At 43.5% G+C, this 15,122-nt stretch overlaps 1 protein-coding gene across 4 annotated transcripts in view; it reads left to right on the top strand.

Moving 5' to 3' along the window:
- Positions 1-13,685, top strand: part of mipol1 (mirror-image polydactyly 1) — an 84,975-nt gene extending 71,290 nt beyond the window's left edge. For all 4 annotated transcript variants that reach the window (XM_046308356.1, XM_046308354.1, XM_046308355.1 and 1 more), the window contains exons 13-14: positions 5,465-5,719; positions 12,715-13,685. In XM_046308356.1, the coding sequence (XP_046164312.1) occupies positions 5,465-5,719; positions 12,715-12,781 (322 nt within the window). In that variant the 3' untranslated portion in view covers positions 12,782-13,685. The remainder of the gene's footprint in view (positions 1-5,464; positions 5,720-12,714) is intronic.
- Positions 13,686-15,122: the final 1,437 nt, after the last annotated feature.

Genomic DNA, 15,122 nt, shown 5'->3' with positions numbered 1-15,122 from the left:
AGGGAGAGGGGAGACGGCCGGTGCTTTGTTTGAGACCTAGCCAGACCAGGGCTGTGTTCCAAATGTGTACTAAATGCCACCCTATTACCTACATAGTGCACTACTTTTAACCGGAGACCTATGAGTCTGGTCAAAAGTAGTGCACTACATAGGGGAATAGGGTGCCATTTGGGACTGAACCCAAGGCTGCTGGAGGGAGTCAGTCAGCCCAAGCAGGACACGTATTAACACTCCAGACGGACAGACAGACGGCTCCCTGGGGAAGGCTGATTATAACGGAGGCTGAGTGGGTCGCACTTTAACACCTAAAAACTCAATAGTCATTTGCTTGGCTAGCAGACGGAAACAAGACAGGCTGCCTGGAGTTTCCTACTGGGGCTTCACTATATACGTTCAAATCTGCACAAAACCCCGACGAAGGCTGCACATTGGCTTTAACAGTAAAGAAGTATTTTGATCAACTTCCACTGTCCCTCGGGAGTTGCTGAATTTCCTCTTCACTTTCACGGGGCAATTTAGGTTCATTTTAAAGTGATACATAACGTACATCACCATCAAGCCTGACTGAGTAACAGCAAGGAAAAGTGAACCATTGCCTCAGACTCAGGGTTAGCCCTTCCTTTTCAGTCTGTGCTGCCCAATACATTTGGCGGATTGTCTGGAAGCCCTCCGAGCAAGCTAAACTCCATCGAGATAGAAACGGAGGAAGTAATTCAAAACGCACAGCAGCACCCTGGCAAACTCTCGAACCTCAAACCGAAATTGGTTTGTGTTCCTATATCGTAGGCAGATGATAGAAACACGTTATTTAGGAACAAGCCAGTATAAACAGCATGGACACTCCTCCCAGTGCTGAGAGTGTCTCACTGTGATTTATTTATATGGTACTAGGAGCCAAGATATCCTGGTCCCAGATCTGTTTGTGCTGTCTTGCCAACTGCTATGGTCTTTAACATATTGTCATGCCAAACATGACAACGACCATAGTAGTTGGCTATACAGCATAAACAGATCTGGGACCAGTCTAGAGCCAAGGTACTGAAGGTGGCTATACTCCCAGTTAATGTGGTTTGGCTTGGGATACTGTACATGTGTCATAAAAGGTGAGGTGACCTGGCTGCCTCTCAGAGGTAGGTGACACAAACGTTATCCTGTCCAGTACCTGGTGTACCTGTCTGGTAACAGGAGAGGTCTGTGACCAGGCTCTCTCTGCTGACCTTGTGGTTTATTTGTTTAGAGCCCAGAGAGATAAGTCTCTATTAAATGGCATTTTACATACCCAGCCCTTAACAATCCCCCTCCACACTAACCATTAACCATACATACATCCTAAAATGGCACCCTACACCCTTATATAGTGCACTGCTTTTGACCAGGGCTCATAGGGCTCTAGTCAAAGTAGCACACCATAGAGGGAATAGGGTGCCATTTGTGACATACCCCAACTCTAGAATTGGAGGGCAGGTTCGTTGAGCTCTAGCGTCTGTGCTGTGTTATCTGATTGGGGGACTTAATGGCTAACTGTTCTGCATTGCAGACTGTTCTGTGGGTCACTGGCAGAAACTGGAGCAGAAAGCCACCATGTTCAGAAACACAGAGTGAATAGTCATGAGCATCCTATAGATAGACACAGACGCACAAGAGCAGGTGGGGAGATAAGAATGAGGAATCTGGAGCGGAACTTGTTGTAAATACTGTACTTCATGACAAGAAAGTCATGGGGCGCTTACTAGACCTATTTCTCACTCCAGCTTAGGTATTTGGATGAAACGCAGATGGATGAAATGTGATCAGATCAGTTACAACAGGAACTTTCTAGCTAGATTAAACGGACACCCGTCCTCGTGAATGGAACGTGATCAGCTCTAACAGTACAGTACATGCATGGCCTTGTGCTTTTATTGTTGTTTTTCCAAGGAGTACTTCCCATGGAAGATGTCAGCACTATTAAATATTGGTGCTAAAATCCCCTCATTTTACTTTAATGTGATCCCAGTAGCAGATTTCAGTTAGAAACACAACTTCAAATGACCTCTCATCTGGTTTTTAAATGTGTGTGAACAACAACTTATTCAAAGGTGGGCTGGCGGATTTGAAAACACTTCCGAAGCGCGAGGATGCTCTCGTGCATCCTCTGCCGAAGTAGGTAATTAAGGAGGGGAGCAGACTCCTATGTTTGCCTACTAACGAATTGACACTCTCTTCGACCACTTATCGGTTTCTGGGTCACAGAGGAGTCGAGGAGAAGACAGATATTTTGCCTAATTCAGAATCTCCCCCTCCATTCTCTCTCCCTGCTTCGTTCGCTCTTTCGCTCTACCAGGAAATGAAAGTGAACAGATTGAGGACAATGTTTCTCTTTCCTGTTGATTGGTTTCCATGTGTGTTGTAAAGGGAGGGGTATAGTGTAGCTGGGGGGGGTCGAGGCGCGGTTGCCAGGGTCAGATAAGATAATCCATATTTAAGCAACACTCCCCCTCCCTCCTCTGTCCTTGTTTGTCACTGTCATCGGACCTTCAGACCCAATATGTTTACATTTAATTAAACAAAGCACACAAACTTTACATCACTTCCAATAGCTATCAATAGCACAGCTGAATTGATTACCCTCAGCTCTGAAAAACAAGAGGAAGCATTAAACAGGAGCTTCATCTTCCCCCTCTGAAACTCATTACAGGCCAGAATGACTGATATGATTTTAAAGCTATGTCCACACGCCTGCCTGGAATGGCAGCAGAGACCTCTGGTCATTAATCTAGATTAGATTGTCAGCCGTCAGTGGACAACTGACTATAATGTCGCTCACAGAGCTAATGGAGGATAGAAAGGGTATTGTTATCTGACAAAAACCGTATTACCTAGCTCAGGGCTCTCCAACCCTGTTCCTGGAGAACTACTGTCCTGTAGGTTTTCACTCCAACACTAATCTAGCGCACCTGATTGTAATAATTAGCTAGTTGAGAAGCTGAATAATGTTAGTTACGACTGGGGTTGGAGTGAAAACCTACAGGAGAGTAGCTCTCCACGAACAGGGTTGTAGAGCCTTGACCTAGCTAGTTACCTGCCCCTTCAACCCCCTTGGGGTTGTTTTAATGTTTAGCTTTTAATTGATATTTAACTCTGCTGAGGTACAGTGATTTTTTTTTAATCAAGCAAGTTGTGGAAAATATATCATATAAATCTTTCAGTTATAGAAGTGGAATGCCCGGGGTTATTGCATACTATGTTATATTGCAAGTCAATGATTGTGTCATCCAATGGCCTTCACCAGATTGTTCAATGATGTTGATGATTATTATTTCTATTTTATCTCTGTGCGTCATTAACAGTGACTTGAAACTCTTGCTGAATTAAGGATCACATATTGGTCTTTGGAGAGGAGAGAGAGCGAGAGCCTCATTATCCAATCTCATTTTTAATCATATTGCCAGTGAGACATATTTTTCAAATATATTTTTTCAATTGATTGGACACATTCTTGTGGGATTGTCCAAAAATATGCATTGGAATTGGTTTGGGTTAATAACTGAACTGGTGACGGGCAAGGGTATTGTTCCTGTACTGTAATCGAGTGAAGAATGGAGTAATACATCTGTAATAGGATTTGTCCCAAATGGCTCCCTGATCCTAGTTGGGCTCCTGAGTGGCGCAGCGGTCTTAAGGCACTGCATCTCAGTACTAGAGGCGTCACTACAGACACCTTGGTTCGAATCCAGGCTTTATCACAACCGGCCGTGATTGGGAGTCCCATAGGGCGGCGCGCAATTGACGCAACGTCGTCCGAGTTTGGCCGGTATAGGCCGTCATTGTAAATAAGAGTTAGTTCTTAACTGACTTGCCTTGTTAAAATAAAGTTGAAATAAAAATGTAAAATCCCTATTATAGTACTTTTGACCCATTGACCCCAACTCTGACTATGTATGCATCCCAGGTAAGGGACCATTTGGAATGTATACAGAGTTGGGGTCAATGGGAAATGTTTGGTTTCCTCTCCTTCCCAATAGATCATGGGTTTTGTCAGCCCTTTACTAAGGTGAAGAGTACCCTACCACCCTACCAAGCTCTATTGATAATATAACCACACCGATGTAGTGTTTATCTCAATCGTTCTCTATTTGAGAGCTGCTTTCTCTCTCTTCATTTGAGAGATTCTCTCATCTCATTGGAAACACCTGTCTGCTTTCACCTTGCGCTCCTATGTCTCAACCAGTTTGATGCTCTCAGTCGCACACACACACACACACACACTCGGTCACACTCGTTTGATGCTTTCAGTCAGTCAGTCCCGTCAGTAATGTACGGTAATATATTCCACTGACATTCTGCTGCATTATTGCCTCCAGATATTGTCTCATGTAGTGACATAGCGTTTGAATATTAAACGTGTCTCTTTGCCACGGGGTGTTAATACAGAATAACGTTCCCTACTGTCAGTTAAACTGCAGGCATGCTTTCATTGGTTAAGGTCAAGTTTCTGTCTGTTTGTGTTAGGAATGTGTCCAGCTGCACTCTGACTGCAAAGTCAGAAGTGTAGAGGAAAGGAGACTTGTTGGTTGGAAGCCTGTTCAGTGCATCATCCCTGTACTGCACTTTCAAGCTACAAGAACTACTATTGTATCATTGCAGCGACTTCTCATCCTTCCTTTGCTGTACTTGTTGTAGCTGAGGTTGTTTCCAGTAGTTGTGCCTCTTTGGTGTTCAGGCGACCCAGCATGTACAAATATTTTCCTCCCACCGAATTCAAAGCCAAAGGATCATATCAATGTGTCAATCAAATATAATGAGAACTGCTTTTTTCAGAGTGCCTTGTTAACAGTCCTAACGCTATTGTTGTTAGCTGACACCCTGTAGCTTCCTGAAGTACCAGTATGTTGCTGGTGATGTGCTGGCGTTCATAGTTACATTTATAGATACATTTTAGTATCTGTGTGATGATGGATTATTGTGATGCCAGGGAGAATTCAATTAAGCAGTGGTGTGAAAAGTATCCAATTGTCATACTTTAGTCAAATTAAAGATGCCTTCATAGAAAATGACTTAAGTGAAAGTCACGCAGAAAAATACCACTTGAGTAAAAGTCTAAAAGTATTTGGTTTTAAATATATTTAAGTATCAACTAAAAGTATAAATAATTCAAATAGCTTATAATAAGAAAATCAGACGAAGCATTTGTGTTTAGTGAGTCCTCCAGATCAGAGGCAGTAGGGATGACCAGGGATGTTCTGTTGATAAAAGTGAGTGAATTGGACCACTTTCCTGTCCTGCTAAGAATTGAAAATGTAGTGGAGTAAAAAGTACATTATTTTCTTTAGGAATGTTGTGAAGTAAAAGTAGTCAAAAATATAAATTGTAAAGTACAGATAAAAAACGACTTAAGTAGTACTTTAAATTATTTTTACGTAAGTACTTTACACCACTGCAATTAAGTATCATCTCATTTAATTCATCTTATCTCTCCCTACAGCTTGCACCAAGCCCAGTGTGAGTTAGGGGCCACCAGTCAGAAAGAGCAAGGGGCCTCATATCTCAGCTCTCCATCCCAGACCCTCCAGACCAAGCCCCTCCAGCCCAGGGAAGCCCCCTCTGGTCTGGTCAGTCCCCCCCACCAGCAGCCCCTCCTGGCTCAGCTCCAGAGAATGGCCTCAGAGCACCAGAACACCCAGGCCCAGCTACAACACTCCCAAGAGACAGCGAGGGAGGCCAACGAGAAAGTACAGAAGTGAGTAGCTAACTAGAGTACAACTCTGGTTTTACAGACCCCTCAGTAATGACTAGCCCATGAAAAACTGCTACTAAATCAAATGTACTTTCTCGACATCTGAAAATGAAGGTCAAATCCACCACCGCCAATTTAGTTTCACTTAATATAGACACGTTTTTTTAACCCCCGCCATGTTGCCCCATGACAAGAATTTGGTAAACGCATGCTCCTCCCTAGCCCCTGCAACAGATTCCCCACCCTTCCCATCCCCAAATCCTTCTCGCCCCCCCATGACTCCTGCTGCACCCTACCCCCACCCTCTTGACTTATGCTAGGGGTGTCCATGCTGAAGGATAGTTGGTTGCTAGTTGTCTGGGAGGCCTTCTCTTCTCAGTCCCAGCCTGATCTCTGCTGCTCCTGCATCCTCCCACAGTCACACTGGGGCCACCCGCTCCCCGCTAAACAAACAGCAGTCGCCCTGCTCATCTATTTGCCTGGTGAATTAACAGGGGGGATGGTGATGGGGGGGTGACAGTTCTCAGCACTGGGAAAGCTGAAAGGCTCCCCCCACACCCCTCAGATTGGGAGGGAGAAAAGAGGGGATTCTGGTTGGTATTGTATTTAAACGATCCTCACTGGAGGGCCTCCATTATGCTTGGAAGATCACACAGTGTCTTCTACAACCTTCACTCTAAATGTAAAAACTAACGCACACTTCCCGTATGAAGGCAACATTTTCAGTCCACTGGCTCAACTGCTCTTGCAGTGTGCAGACTGGGAATAGTTTGGAAAACTGCAGCTAGCAATTACTTTGCGTGCACTGAACTGGTACTGTTACTGATGTTCTGCACTTTTATGGATTTTCTTTTGACTACTGGTTCCTAGTGTAGGCCAACAAGGTAGTGTTAACAATTTCAGAGCATGGTCTGGGACTGGGACATCTTTCAGTCAGATCCTTTCCCAGAAAGAGGCCTGTCAGGGGGGTTAGATGTGTCAAGGTGAGGCGGGTGGGTAGAGACTGCGGCCCAGGCCAAGGATGAGCAGCAGCATCAGAAGACAGTCACACTCGACCGTTAACTGACCCCCAGATGGATGGCCCTGGTCCTGCTGGGATGCATCCCAGATGGCACCCTATTCTCTATAGTGCACTAGGGCTCAAGTCAAAAGAAGCTCATTATATAGGGAAATAGGGCACCATTTGGGTTGTGGTGGTGTGGGAGTCAGTGGGAAGCAGCGCTGACGAGGGCCCCGTCGCACGGCTGTGAGAAGAATGCACGAGGAGCCGAGTTACCTCGCTCTCTCCCCCCTCACCCCTCATCACCCCCTAGAGGACACGGCTTGCCAGAGGAAACGGAGAGGCGGCCCAGAATGTGGCACCTGAGTGCCGGGGGCTGACTGTCCTGCAGCTCCATTGATGGAGGGGCTGAGCAGAATGTCTAATGACCTATCCGAAGCTGCCTGCTGAATCAAAATTGGCCATGGAGGAGACGAAAGGACACAAAGACCCTTTTCATCAGGAGGTGGTGGTCCTCGCCCGCTAGTTACGGGCACGCTACTTACTGCTGTCTTTCTCTCCCTTTCTCATCATCATCATCATATCTCAGAGCCTTTGCTGCTCTACAGTGCATTCGGAAAGTAGGAGCCTTTTTTTTTACGTTACAGCCTTATTCTAAAATGATTTTTATTTTATTTTTAAATGTCCTCATCAATCTACACACAATACCCCATAATAACAAAGCGAAAACAGGTTTTTAGATGTTTTTGCAAGTGTATAAAAATATCATCAAATTGATCAGAAATACAGTGTAGACATTGTTAATGTAGTAAATGACTATTGTAGCTGGAAACGGCAGATTTTTTTATGGAATATCTACATAGGCGTACAGAAGCCCATTATCAACAACCCTCACTCCTGTGTTCCAATGGCACATTGTGTTAGCTAATCCAAGTTTATGATTTTAAAAGGCTAATTGATCATTAGAAATCATTTTGCAATTATGTTGGCACAGTTGAAAACTGTTGTCCTGATTTAAAGAGACAATAAAACTGGCCTTCTTTAGACTAGTTGAGTATCTGGAGCATCAGCATTTGTGGGTTCGATTACAGACTCAAAATGGCCAGAAACAAAGCCCTTTCTTCTGAAACTCATCAGTCTATACTTGTCTAGGACTAGTGAGGCATCTGTTTCTCAAACTAGACACTCTAATGTACTTGTCCTCTTGCTCAGTTGTGCACCGGGGCCTCCCACTCCTCTTTCTATTCTGGTTAGAGCCAGTTTGTGCTGTTCTGTGAAGGGAGTAGTACACAGCGTTGTACGAGATCTTTTGTTTCTTGGCAATTTTTCTCATGGAATAGCCTTCATTTCACAGAACAAGAATAGACTGATGAGTTTCAGAAGAAAGGGCTTTGTTTCTGGCCATTTTGAGCCTGTAATCGAACCTGCAAATGCTAATGCTCCAGATACTCAACTCGTCTATGTGACCCCAAACTTGAGTTGGTGTTATGTAACTTTCTTATGAGTCATGTAACTGTTGAACATTGCATTTTCGATGTCATGTGTAACTGTATTAATTATTGATTATATACTGTATATGTATTGTTTAAACACTTTCTGAGCTTTAAAACCTTGATAAATACGAACAAGTGCACCATCCATCCAGTACAATGCACACTCTACTGAAACACTGGTAGCTTCTATTTTACTGCTCTATTGCAAGAAGAGTCTGATTCGGCGTTGTTTAGAATGAATGCGAAGAGCTGCGTGTTTACTCCCATCTTATTGCAGCTATAATTGTTGGTTTTGCGACACTGAATTCTTAATCAGGATTTATGTTTTCTCTGGCTGCTCCCCGGCGTGTGTGTTTGGGTTTACTGGCCACCCTTGGTAAACAGTGTTGTTCCAAATCCCCACCAGTACACCTTGGACAGAGACACACACTAGCTGGAACTGTCTAAACGTGACAGAAAGGCTAATGCATATATTTAAAAATGCAACGAGGGGCTGCACCATTTACACACAAGGGGGACAAGGTGTGTGTGTGTTTGTGTGTGTTTGAGGGGGAGGGGGTTTCTTGCCTCGTGTTCATGTTAACTAGTTAGGTGGGCCGTGTTTGCCTGTGTGTATCAGTGAGTGTTGGCCTGTGTGCGTGGCCTGTACGTTCAGTGGCTGGAGTGTTTGCATGGCCTTTGTGACTTGGACCTTTCTTAAACATTAGCAATCCTCTTGGCCTTATTTTCTCTCCCCATTGCTAATATGTTGATCTCTCCTCCACAGCAAGCTGATGTTACACACAGCGCTAGTCGCCGTGTCATCCTCACCACGCATAAATAAACACAGGTTTGCGGTGGCGATGACTCGCCATGTTGAGGAAAACAGATGGAGAATAACTTCCGGACAGACAATACCTGGGTCAGACCACTCCCAGATGCTGCCTGATTACCAGCCAGTCGGTAAAAACCCTTGGCAAAGCAGATTGGCAGGTCACAGCTTAGACAGTCTCGCAGGCAGTGCTATTCTCTGGTAGCGTCCCAATAATCTCTCCATCCTGCTGAAGTGTGGCCTCGTTCACTACCCCCCACAAATTGAGTGTTTGTATGAGCTAGAGGGAGTTTCCATATACCAGTCATTTCTTTTCAAATCCATGAAGGGAAGTGAACCAGTGCACACTTTGGGGGAAAGGAGAGATCATTTTGACGCACCCTCAGGCTCTTATCAGATCATTACAACTGAGCTGCTGAGGGAAAACAACTAGTGCACCGTGCTTCAAAGATGAGAAGACCGCACTCCCTCAAAAATATCAGCGATGGGTCTTTCTTCCTCGTCCCTCCTTGTGTAAAGGGGTTTGTTATTTCAGGGTGTGTGCGTGCATGGCACATGCACAGTATCAGGAATTTAAGAATACTTCATCAACATCCACTCCCCCACCTTACAAGTCAAGGTTACATTGTTTTACTTTTTTATTTTACCTTTATTTTACTAGGCAAGTCAGTTAAGAACAAATTCTTATTTTCAATGACGGCCTTGGAACAGTGGGTTAACTGCCTGTTCAGGGGCAGAACGACAGATTTTGTACCTTGTCAGCTCGGGGATTTGACCTTGCAACCTTTCAGTTACTAGTCCAATGCTCTAACCACTAGGCTACCCTTTGATATAATAGACTGCACATGATTAGTTAGTTGTTTTAATAACTACAATGACTAAAGATTTAACTTGTGATTTTTGTTACGTTATATATGAAAACTCGAAGTGAAAATGATTTTTTTGCAACTATTACAATACAGGAGCAGTGTAGCCTTTCCACTTGTGTCAAGTTTATTATTTCCGTATCAGTGATGTCACGGGGAGGACGGGTATAAGATTTTCATGGAAAGCGCTTCAAATCCTCACTCTATAACAAAAAGCCTGCTCTATGCTGGGGTTCAGTCCCGGCTTTCTATTCTAATTTCATTCACAGTTGGAGATTTTCACTGTCTAAGTGCTCCCAAAGTTTTGAATTCTATGGAAGAAGAATGTTTGCACTTGGAAGAAAACTTCCATTGCTTCATCAATTATTAAAAGAACATTTCTTTTCACATTTTGTTCACTCGTCACGATGTGCTTGTGTCCTTCATGATTGAAGGGCAATTTTTGCTACATGTAATCTAGTTAATTTCCTCCTACTTAGCACCATGCTCTTCACCTGTCCATGGTGCTCCTGAAGATACCATTTCATTTGGCTTCATCTGATTCCCTTTAGTGATATTATAACCATGGAATTAAACTCAGCCAAAAAGGAAACATCCCTTTTTCAGGACCCTGTCTTTCGAAGATAATTCGTAAAAATCCAAGTAACTTCATAGATCTTCATTGTAAAGGCTTTAAACACTGCTTCCCAGGCTTGTTCAATGAACCATAAACAATTAATGAACATGCACCTGTGGAACGGTCATTAAGACACTAACAGCTTACAGACGGTAGGCAATTAAGGTCACAGTTATGAAAACTTAGTAGAAAGGCCTCTTTAGTGTCCTGACTCTAAAAAAACACCAAAAGAAAGATGCCCAGGGTCCCTGCTCATCTGTGTGAATGTGCCTTAGGCATGCTGCAAGGAGGCATGAGGACTGCAGATGTGGCCAGGGCAATAAATTGCAATGTACATACTGTGAGATGCCTAAGACAGCGTTACAGTGAGACAGGACGGACAGCTGATCGTCCTCGCAGTGACTGTTCTGCCACTGCAACGTGTAACAACACCTGCACAGGATCGGTACATCCGAACATCACACCTGTGGGACAGGTACAGGATGGCAACAACAACTGCCGAGTTACACCAGGAACGCACAATCCCTCCATCAGTGCTCAGACGCAATAGGCTGAGAGAGGCTGGACTGAGGGCTTGTAGGCCTGTTGTAAGGCAGGTCCTCACCAGGCATCACCTGCAACAGCGTGGGCACACAAGCCCTCAGTCCAGCACAATCCCACCGTCGCTGGACCAGACAGGACTGGCAAAAAGTGCTCTTCACTGACGAGTCGCAGTTTTGTCTCACCAGGGGTGATGGTCGGATTCGCCTTTATCGTCGAAGGAATGAGCATTACACCAAGGCCTGTACTCTGAAGGGGGATCGATTTGGAGGTGGAGGGTCCGTCATGGTCTGGGGCAGTCATCGGACTGAGCTGGTTGTCATTGCAGGCAATCTCAACTCTGTGCGTTACAGGGAAGACATCCTCCTCCCTCATGTGGTACTCTTCTTGCAGGCTCATCCTGACATGACCCTCCAGCATGACAATGGAACCAGCCATACTGCTCGTTCTGTGCATGATTTCCTGCAAGACAGGAATGCCATGGCCAGCGAAGAGCCCGGATCTCAATCCCATTGAGCACGTCTGGGACCTGTTGGATCGGCGGGTGAGGGCTAGGGCCATTCCCCCCAGAAATGTCTGGGAACTTGCAGGTGCCTTGGTGGAAGAGTGGGGTAACATCTCACAGCAAGAACTAGCACATCAGGTACAGTCCATGAGGAGGAGATGCAAGCAGTACTTAACGCAGCTGGTGGCCACACCAGATACTGACTGTTACTTTTGATTTTGACCCCCCCTTTGTTCAGGGACACATTATTCTATTTCTGTTAGTCACATGTCTGTGGAACTTGTTCAATTTATGTCTCAGTTGTTGAATCTTGTTATGTTCATACAAATATTTACACATGTTAAATTTGCTGAAAATCAACGTAGTTGATTTCTTTTTTTGCTGAGTTTATATTATCATTGAACGAGATAAAAACCGTAAAAAGAAAAGAAAAGTACAACCCGCCAATAAACATGTGTAAAATCACATCCGTATTTCAGTAGCAGACCCATAATAATCTGGATAGGTTCAAATTAGAATATGTGTGATGACTGCGTGTTTTGACCAGCTTCACATATCTTGTTTCCAGAGAGCCAAAAAAGCAATGTGCTGTTTCCTCCCTCTCTCACCCAGCCTCTCGCTCCAAAAGCATTCCTCTCCTGTCTCTCACCCGCCCATCAATTCACTGTGATTTTCATCCTGTCAGGGAATCATTTGCTTTTCTTTTCAGCCATAAGGACACCATTATTGTCCTGCCTCTCTGCCAGGAAAAACACTACATCAGAGAGAGGGAGAAAAAAGAGAATCAGTGTATTTCAATGATTTGTACAGTCGGTTTGGTCTGACTACCACTTAAAGAAGCATCTATATCCTACCCCCGGTCTGCCTTGTAACAAGTGTATCCTTGTGTTAGTTAGGGTGTGCTGGGCACAACTGCACCAGGAGAGGTGCATTCATTCCCCACACCCTCTCTTCATCTTTCTCTTCCCCTCTTCCTTACCCCATCTCCCTATTTTCCTCACCCTATCTCCCCGTTATTACTCCCCTTCCCCTCTTCCTCCCCTGTCTCCCTCTCTTCCTCCCCATCCCTATATTTGGGGTTCCTCTACATGTCATTAAAGGTCATTAAAGAGCACTATATTAAACCCATGTATTATAATGAACGTTATTCTCTTTGTCACCGTGCAGGTTGGAGCGGCTGGTGGAGGTGCTGAGGAAGAAGGTGGGGACAGGCAGCGTCCGGACAGTCATCTGACTGAGACTACGTCGGGGGAAGCAACAGTGAGTCCACTCAGTTCCTGGCTCTGTCCTGAATGGCACCCTATTCCCTATAAAGTGCACTACTTTTGACCAGTGCCCTACATCCCTATAGGCCAAAAATAGTGAAGGCAATAGGGTGCCATTTGTGATGCAGCCCCTGTCTGCTCTGCCCGAACTGGAGCAGCCTGAGCGACTGTCCAGTCGAACGGCCACATCTGGTGTCCAGGCTGCCTCCCTGCCTGCCCAGACCCGGGCTGTTGTGTTTAACGCTGTGTAAACACACCCAAGCCTTAACTGGGCAAACAGTTGTAAGAAGTGCAGCACTCCAAAGCCTCATTCCAGGCTGGGCTCAAACTGAATCGTAAACTGTTTAACCACTTGGGTTGTTGGTTTGTTGCTGCCCACTCTCTTTTTCAATCTTTCTTTCTTAAATTCTACATTTTACCATACTAAAAATCATGTTACATTTGTTTTGTCATCAACTAAATTGTGTGTTGCTGTTTGTGTTGCTGCCTATCTCTGTTACAAGGGAGATGCCTACGTGCCTTACTTTTATTGATAGAATATGTATTCTCTTTGATATCCCAGATCAATACAGTGTCCTGACATATACAGTATTTCATTGAAAAGGTTAGTGCTGTATTGTAAAGGTTGCTGGTGCTGCCTGGATTCGGCGTCGATGCTGCCGCCGCGGGCCAAATAACGTGATTTATATAGTCAACTCCATGATGCTCTCAAATCAAATCAGTCATGGCATTTATGATTTGAAGAACATCACTTGTCAACTTCCTGTATTCTTGCATCTGTTGTATTATAAAGTTAGTATTGCTGTGATAGTTTATGGACATTTTATGGTGTGAGTATTGTATGAAATAAAACATATAAACAACTGATAAAAATATGCTTCATCCTTTAATCTGGTAACTCAACACTATTTACTCTACTCAAAGACAAAAGGTGTGACATTATTAGTCGGCCACTAAAAATTTTGTTTTATTCTCTGGACTTTTTTTCTTCATTTTTATAAAGTACTTTCTGAACTGAGTCACGACCATTATATCCCTATGGATTGATATAAACTTCTATTTGAAGATAAACCTGTCTTTTTTAACACTTCTGTGTATATAAGGTTCAGCTCTCAAAGTGTGCTAATTTAGAACAGGTCTTAAAGAGTCAAAAAAAGTAAACCCACTACCTCTGATATTCATTTTGTAAGATCCATATGACAAAACTCTCTAAATTACACAACTGTCATATTTGTTCTCTCGCTGACTAAAGGTTTCATGAAGCAATATTAAGTTTTTTGAAGTATTTAAAGTAGGTCAAAGTATATAGAGAGGGGTATATTTTTGTAACTCCAGTAGTCCATATATATCCATTTCATGGAACTTGAACTTATTTCTAGGCTTTATAGAATTACATTTTAAGCAGAGCTTTAAATCTCTTCATTTTAATACATTTATATTTTGTCCGTAGCACTATTATTTTGGCTATTGTCATATCCTAATTGGCCAGATTTTGACAAAGGCATTGCACACTAAAAACAAATGGTTCTATATAGTACCACATAAGGGTTATTTTGCTTTTAACCATAGTGGATCCCTTTTTGGGGCTATATTGAACCATTTTTTGAAGGTCTATAAAGAACCATGATCATATGGTTCCAAAAGGAACCTGTATGGTGCTATAAAGAACACTTTCCTAAGAACCATTCAAAAAAGGTCATATATCACACCAAAAAAAGGGTTCTGCTATAGTTATAACCCTTTTTGGGGCTATATTGCGCCCTTTTGTATGGTTCTTTATAGAACCTTTATGGAGAATGGTTCTATACAAAACATTTCTCAATCTCAAAGGTTATTTGTGGATCCTTTTGAAGAACCATACAGGGTTTGTTATTCTGGTCAGCCATATTATATTGTTAACATTCTGTAGGTGTTATTATTGTGTTAATTGACAAGTTGAATTAGGTGTGGTAGCTCTGGAACAGCTGTGGCTCCCTAAGTAGAGAATTGAGAACTACTGATTTAGTCAACTGTTCTTAATGCATAGAGATCATATTAAATTATTGGAGGGGCTATGTCATAAACCCTCAAAGTTCCAGAACGGTGTGAAAATGGCAGCCAAAATGGTCAGGGAGAAATCCAAACTAGTCTAATTGGAATTGTTGTTTTCCTGGAAAGCTGTGAGTGCTATTATATGATACAATATCAGTAATTGTTGCATTTACAACTTGTCTAAGTCTTGTCATCAACTGATTTCTGGCAGTGTATGGCTGTGGATCGACTGCATTGTTTGAATGGAAACTGGAATGACACTGACTCACACTTGCACAA

Source organism: Oncorhynchus gorbuscha, linkage group LG17 (genome assembly GCF_021184085.1).
Source record: "Oncorhynchus gorbuscha isolate QuinsamMale2020 ecotype Even-year linkage group LG17, OgorEven_v1.0, whole genome shotgun sequence".
Classification (NCBI taxonomy): Eukaryota; Metazoa; Chordata; class Actinopteri; order Salmoniformes; family Salmonidae; genus Oncorhynchus; species Oncorhynchus gorbuscha.
Note: the sequence above shows the minus strand (reverse complement) of the source record. Positions and strands in the feature narration are given on the sequence as shown.